Source organism: Octopus bimaculoides, chromosome 5, assembly GCF_046866305.1.
Source record: "Octopus bimaculoides isolate indiv1 chromosome 5, ASM4686630v1, whole genome shotgun sequence".
NCBI lineage: Eukaryota > Metazoa > Mollusca > Cephalopoda > Octopoda > Octopodidae > Octopus > Octopus bimaculoides.
In genome coordinates this window covers 1687238-1695186 of record NC_142932.1, presented here as the reverse complement: position 1 = coordinate 1695186, position 7949 = coordinate 1687238, and the positions used below count along the sequence as shown (strand labels likewise).

The 7949-nt window shown below is 34.7% G+C and overlaps 1 protein-coding gene across 4 annotated transcripts in view; it reads right to left on the bottom strand.

The window, feature by feature from the left end:
• Positions 1-2396: 2396 nt before the first annotated feature.
• Positions 2397-7949, bottom strand: part of LOC106873782 (uncharacterized) — a 91055-nt gene continuing 85502 nt past the window's right edge. For all 4 annotated transcript variants that reach the window (XM_089351918.1, XM_014921291.3, XM_089351919.1 and 1 more), the window contains exons 5-6: positions 5544-5661; positions 2397-2599 (exon numbers count right to left, since the gene is read on the bottom strand). In XM_089351918.1, coding sequence (XP_089208044.1) covers positions 5556-5661 — 106 coding nt within the window. In that variant the 3' untranslated portion in view covers positions 2397-2599; positions 5544-5555. The remainder of the gene's footprint in view (positions 2600-5543; positions 5662-7949) is intronic.

The following is a 7949-nucleotide window of genomic DNA, read 5'->3' as shown; positions in this document are numbered from 1 at the left end:
TGCATACAATTGTCATTATCTCTGTCTTCAATGGATCGATACTTCAATTAACTTCCACTGCCAAAAACTATAAAGAAACCAGAAGTTCATCAATATCATCAATAACACTTTACCTAAGATTGGTATATCTAATGCCATACTCCCCTGGGGTGGAGGCGCAATGGCCCAGTGGTTGGAGCAGCGGATTCGTGGTCATAGGATCGCGGTTTCGATTCCCAGACCGGGCGTTGTGAGTGTTTATTGAGCGAAAAAAAACACCTAAAAGCTCCACGAGGCTCCGGCAGGGGGTGGTGGTGAACCCTGCTGTACTCTTTCACCACAACTTTCTCTCACTCTTACTTCCTGTTTCTGCTCTGCCTGTAATTCAAAGGGCCTGCCTTGTCACACTGTGTCACGCTGAATATCCCCGAGAACTAAGTTAAGGGTACACGTGTTCTGTGGAGTGCTTAGCCACTTGCACCTTAATTTCACGAGCAGGCTGTTCCGTTGATCGGATCAACTGGAACCCTCGACGTCGTAAGCGACGGAGTGCCAACAACAATAAGTCTCCTGGGATCACATTCTTCATTATTTTGTCCAGTATCGTATTAAATTTTGGTGGTTACATTACATATATTTGCATGATCCATGTATTTCCCAAAAAGAGTTTACAAAATGCTGCGGAGAGGATTGAAAGAAGTTCAGTTATTATTACATGTTAAAACTGTGGTAACACTAAAGCCAACTATCGAAAATTGTTAATTATTTACAACACGCAGAGAAAGAGAAGTTTTTACTCGAAGTAATATCACATGCGACAAAATTCCAATAAGATAATGACAAAATAGAAATAGGGAATCGAAATTTAAAGCCATTTAACCTGCACTAACTCATAAATCATATGCAGACCAAACCTACTCAGAAGACATATCGGAATATAATGTTTTTCGTACAGAATCTATAAAGGACAAATAAGTCAAATTGCTGTTATAAATATGAATAATCATCAATTTGGAAATGGATCAATTTGAAAACGGATCTCTTGAAGTATAAGGACGGCAATTAGATAATACATTACCTAATTGCCGTAACATGTAACAGACACCGGCTTACTACATTTTATCAAAATATGACAGGAAAGTTGCAATAATAGCAAAACTATATTTTTTTATTTTATAATCTCAGACAGAATTTATAAATTAAGCTTCTTTGTAGCCACAGATTTCCATGGACGTCACGCAATTATTGACAGAACATTTTTATTAATTTTTAATCCGAATTATAATAAATTACTCTTCCTCTCATCATTTTTGGCTTCGAAATAGTAGCTTGATCTTGACACTATGTAGATGTTGTTTGATTATTCCTATACACAGCAATGTCTTCAGCCGGCAGAACACTATTTTCTAATATTTTTGCTCGTTAAATTTCATCTGTGTTTATTAGATTACATACTTAGTAAACAATAAAATTTAGTAAATCCATTAGCACATCGGTCTTCATTATCTATGAATTTATTCATCAATACCCACTAATGACATGTGTCAAGTAATTCAGCTAAAAGCACAAAATAGTGATATGCAAATGTAAAGTGTATACCTAATGTTACATATACTTAGCTATATCATCTCCTTGTGACCTACTTTGATATGCGAAGTTTTGCATTCTGCTTTTGTGAATATTCTTAATTTTTAAAAAAGAACTGCATATGCTTGTGGTTGTTTATTTAAATGCACGAACGCTAAAAAATTGTAAATAGAAATGAAATAAACGAACAAAAGCAATGGTCATTAAAAGAATACGTATAATTTGTTATTCAGTTGTTGCATCTTTTATTATTACTATTTTTTTAATTACAATCAATAAAACATATTTTAAATAAATAGAAGTAGAGAAGAAATTAGAAAAATAAATATTTCTAAGCGAAGGATTTTCGAAATAAATTGAAACTAAAATAATACATGAGTAATTATAATAGTAATAATTTCTATCTGATAGGTAAGAGCAGAAATTAAAGAAGGGAGGCGAAGTCGTGATATTCATGCCTTTTCCAAAGACATGAATATCATAGTTAAAGGAAAGAATTGCATCCAGGAATTAAAACCATGTTGCAAGTGTCGATGCACTTACGTCAATTTCCGTAACATGGGGATTCACTCAATAACAATAATATTAGGTATCATAAAAAAAAATTGAAATAAGAAGGAACAGTTTGGAAAGAAATAGGAAGAGAGGAAGAAGTTGTAGAAAGTAGACAATGAGTTCGAAAACCAATGCAAGGGTTTATAACAAAAAATAATATTTGACTACGCCATAAAACTGCGTTGAAGGTCAGCGATGCATTTTGGCAGTGACCAGTTTATCGGTTTCCCATTTGGTTCATAGCATTGTTACCCTGATAATGTTTAAAGATCGTGTTTTTTTTTAATTTTTTATGTTTATTCTGTATATATGTATATATATATATATATATATATTGTTTTAATTTAATTTTGTTTCTCCATTTATATCTTAATCTTTTGTTTGTTCGTCAAAATAGGAAAGAAGTTCTGGCCGGCAATCAATCAGATGAGGACTGGTTTAAGGATGTGTTTACTTTCATTGAAGAATCTCGCTGAATCTGAAATGCAAAGAGATAAATGAGTTTTGGAATTATATTGTAAAAACATGGGGTAATATGTTGAAAGAATTGATTAAATGACAAGCAAAATACTTCTACGTTTCGAATCAGGTGAGATACTAATCATCAAATCCTAGAATCGTCGACTTCGTCTTTTATCGTTAAGTGGTCGAAAAATAATTACCAATTAAATACGGAGTTCTATTTAAACGACTACACACTTCTTAAACGATTATTCTTATGTCTATATAATAAATCATTATGATAATTATTGGTTTCAGATTTTGGCACAAGGTTAGTAATTTCAGGTAAGTCTATTAAATCAACACCAGGGCTCAAATGGTATTTATGTTATCGCCCCTGAAAAGATGAAAGGTATAGCCAACCTCGGCAGAATTTGAACTGAGAATGTAAAAGACGGACGAAATGCGTGCTAATGATGCTGCAAGCTTACCACCTTAATCATTATTTTAATTCCCGAGAAAAATGTGACGAGCTAATAGAATCATTAATGAGTAGCACAAACTGTTTAGCGGCATTTCCTCTAACACTTTGCATTCTGAGTTCAAATTCTGTCGATGTTGACTTTGCTTTTCATTGTTTTCGAAGTCGATAAAATAAGTACCAGTAGAGCACTGGGTCGATGTAAGCGACTTAGCCCATCCACTCAAAATTTCAGTCCCTATGTTTATAGTAGAAAGAATTATCATAATTATTAAATACATTTAAAGCTAATTGATTGCTGATCGTGGAATTGTCAGTGTTTTATGGTTACATACAGGCTTTCATTGCCAGAATTTCGAGAAAACAGTATAATAATATGTAGGGTGTTCGGGCTAAATTTGACAACATTTTTTGTCTTCTTTTTCTTTCAGGAATAGCAGATGTATTGATGAATAGTCATTGGCGTTGGAGAAAATATAAAGATTAAAGTTGTAGTTGAGAAAAAAGCTGATATGGAGGACTGGAAGCTATCTGAATATTGAAAAACAATTACTTGCATCATTATGATTCACGCCGGTTATCAAAACGCCGACATCATGGCTGCCGCCTAATACTTCGTGAACGCTAACAAGGCTGTAAGATGTTACATGGACACCTGCAACGGAGACATCGAAACGGTGACCAGCAGGAGGGAACACGGCCAGTATTCTGACAGCGTCCGTGCGGCGGAGTTCATCACTACGTTTTTGAAGAGAGCCTTAAGCTCAATTTAGACGGCTATGGGAATCTGTTAATGACTGTGACCAAACCCTGGCTGGAGAGGGTTGCTTCTGGAAGGCCACATGTGTGACAGCAGGATTCAGCTCTTTGCTATACCCAGAAAAGAGGCGGAAATGAATGTCGGAGAATTTCTATGACTTCACCAGACTCACCTTCTGGCTTCCTAATTCCTTCGATTGTAGTACCATGAATTGTTATGTGAGGAGCGCAGTTGACAAAGACACTAAAGCTCTACCTGCAACATTAAGGCTGATTCAGTGGTCAAGATCAAGGAGGTGCTCTAAGATATCCCCAGGGACACAGTGAGGAACATATGCGCCAGGGCTCTGGAGTCGTCTTCAGGCCGTGGCGATAGCTGGGCACAGCTACTTTGAGTAAACTATCTCCTAGCCATAATCTAGTTGATATTTTTGATCTTTTTAAAATACTTTTATTTTTCGACGATGTTTTTTTTCCTTGTATGCGAACTGTCAACGTTCCTCGAACTCCCTGTATACTGGAAATCAATGAAGTCAATCATAAACTTCCCTCGCATATTCCTCATCCCTCAACGCATTAAGTTCAAAACTACATAGATTCTTCTTTGTATTTCATCTTCTTGGAGTCGAATAAGTACTAGCAATGCAATACTGTCAATTCAAACAACTATGTTTCTTCATTAAAGAGAAAGGCTTTGAGCATATGGAAGTTTATTATCAAAGACGTAATCGATATAGATGTAGTGAAATGGCTACAACCTAGAATCGAAGCCAACTCGCAGTGTTCCTATCCTCTTTAACTGCATAACTTACTGTTTTTTATACAGGACAATGTGAGACGTATTTCTTTCTATCATCCTACTCATTATCATAAAGGTCTGTAAACTTCCAGAAACACCGCAAGCACTTTTCTAAGATGGACTATTTTGTGTAACTTCAAATCAATTGTTGTTGAGCAGACATGTGATCAAAGACACTTAAATTATAACCCTCTTTTTTCTACGATTAACTAGGACTACACTATTTCATGTGGTCTTTCTTATATAATACGATGGAGTGTGGTTCGAAGAAGATTTGGCTGATATCTGTAGTTGATAATACAACTACTTCGATGCTTCCTCTTTGTAATATACTAACATCAATTCAGCGTAAGAGAAACAGTGAAAGTCTGCTTCCGTTGTTGTTAACCTTACTATTAAACTTTTCTTAGATTACCAAAGCAGTAGTTACTGTTTCCCTCCCTTACTTCACGTGATTTACATCATCATCATCATCATCATCATACTCATCGTCGTCATCATCTTAATCATTGTCGCCGTCGTCGTTGTCGTCACTATCATCATCATCGTTACCATTGTATTTTGTTGATTTGGGACCTACATAGGATTTATTGCGGCCTGCTTCGATTCTTCAACTTGCCATCTATCCTAAATTTTTATCCATCTTTATCCAAATTCACTAATCTACAAATTCTAGTCTACTAATCTAACATACTAAGTTAATTTTCTCACAATGATATTCAGTTGCATCAGCTGCATCATGTCCGATGTATTAACTAAAACTCGAAGTTCTAACATGTATGGGTTTTGTGATGTTTCTAAATCTAAGTGACTGTAAATATATAAATATAAGAAATGGAAAGCTTTCATTTTAAAACAATGAAATAAATAAAGAAATTTCAAGGAGCGAAATTGAGAGAAAGAGGGAGACAGACAGAGAAAGAAAGAAATCAAATGTCTCACCATTTCTTTAGATTACTCAGTCTTTGCAAGTCTCTCTGCTGCAAATTGGATCAGTTTTTGAGCCAGAATTGAACGTCTGATGTCGTCACTTGATATGTCACTACGTTTTTTCTTGCCACTAAAATCGTAAGCAAAACTAAGTGTAAAGAAACCAATGTAGGGAAAAATGTCTTGTTACTAAAATTTTATCAAATTAAGTGGAAAGATCTTGCCAGTAATTAATTTTAACTTTTTCAAATCAAAAGCTGTTAGAAAGGTGTGTGTGTGTGTGTGTGTGTGTTTGTGTGTGTGTGTGTGTGTGTGTGTGTGTGTGTGTGCACTCACCTGAAAAACATCACAGTGCAGCATCTCTTTTCTTAAATATAATTAACTGTTAAAGCTAAGATTACAAATTTATTACCAATTTATAACTGCGTAACTAAGATCATGTTTAATAGCTTACAAACGAAATCGAAACCGTATCATGAATTAGGAACATTAAAAATTTGATTATTATCGATAAAAAAAAAACACTCGATATTGTTCAATTTTATAATCGTTATAGTTCCCTGGATCACTTTCCTGTTATTTGTGAAGGAAGGTCTTTGCCTTAAGTTATAGAAGCTCACCTGTAAAAGGGATATTAACTTACCCCTTCCCTCAGGTGACTCGAGATAACATATTGGACAAATGGTAGCAATCTATCTTGGCTACTCAGCTAGGTTTATCCTGAATTCTAAAGCCAGACAAAACTGTTGGAAAACTGTTATATATTCCCTTCGGGTGTGGATTGAGGATGGTGGCTGCTCTCAATATATTATTGGTAAATTACTATCAAGACACTAAGTACGGCATTAGACCAATTCTCACTCAATTCTCCTGATGCAATAGAATATCCTTGTACTGCATAAAACTGGAGCACTAATAGATTTAATTGTCCTTCGCGTCCTTCATAGTAGGTCTGCTTACATCAACATAGCACAAGCAGTAGCAGCGATCGACGGATGCTCTATTTTTGTTTTTCAAAGGCTTTTATTCGGCCGATTTGATAACGGTTTACTTTTAAAAAGAAATGCAAAAGTATGACATGAAATAGAACCTACATTACCAGCGTAACTTGCCAATTTTCGACTATCGTGTACAAAACTTCTGTATGATTTGCTATAATTTATGTAAGTTCATTTTCATTTTTTTGGTGATAGCTGATGACCTTGTGGATGAGGTATTAACATATGATCATAATTTCTGACTTCAATTCCTGAATCGGACAACATATGTCTTTGATGAGCAAAAGCTATTCAGTTGTTATGAGTACCAGCTGCATGCTAGTGCAATCCTCTCTTTTACTCCAGCTGTCACATCCCGGTTATTCCACCAGGTTAAGAATGAGAGGATTCCTTAAAGGGCTTCCCTGACTGCTCGTGACAACCTAGGCACCGAAGTCGATTAGCACAAGCATGAATTACGTTACCAAGTCTTACTCGCACGTGAATGACAACTGGTTACGTTCTATGTTGCTGTTGCTGCTGCAACTTAATGTCAACCCTGATCGAACAGATCTTATCCGATGATAAGACGTGCTCCAGCATATGATTTTTTTCTAGATACAATATATCTAGGACAGTATTATCCAATGTGTTAGAAAGGCTTCATTTAAGGGAGATTTTGTTACTATTTCTGACTTTATTTCCTTATTGTAAAGATTTTTGATACAGTGTTTCGCAATTTGTTTCCAGAGCTCGTTCAAAAATTACAGCTCATGGTGGAGATTTGAATAGCGTATATTATATTTTCTATTATATATATATAATTTATTAAAATCGCTATATGTCAGATCAGATGTGCAAGAAAAAAAAATTTACATTATTGAAACAATATATTTTTTGCTTCGTGCCATATTGAAAATCGTGATCAACATTTCATGAAAATTGCTGGCAAGTATACATTGTTGTTCAATGAGTTATCATAGTGAATAGCGAGAAATTCTATTAAATTGAAGAGATTTCGGCTAGCTTTCAATATTGAGTTAAAATAAATCTACACTAGTTTAGCTGAGGGAACTATAACACTCTTACGGGTGATTGAGCTAACATTGAATGTCTCACTAAGAGAACAACTGATAGAAAACGATCGACTGTAGTACGGATTATAGAAATAATCACGCACAATATAAAATATGACTATAAAATTATATACTATATAATATATGATATATTAGTATAAAATATATATATGTTATATTAATATACAATATACATCATTATATATATCCGATTGGTTTGTTGCGAAACCCTTTAAAGTTTTCTATCTTAACTAAATATACATTGCAAAACAGAGTAACTAATATTCGGGTAGTAGAGAAGATGTATGAAATCAGCATTGAGATATTCGGCTTGTCAATTTTCCGAAAACGATTGAAATACAAGT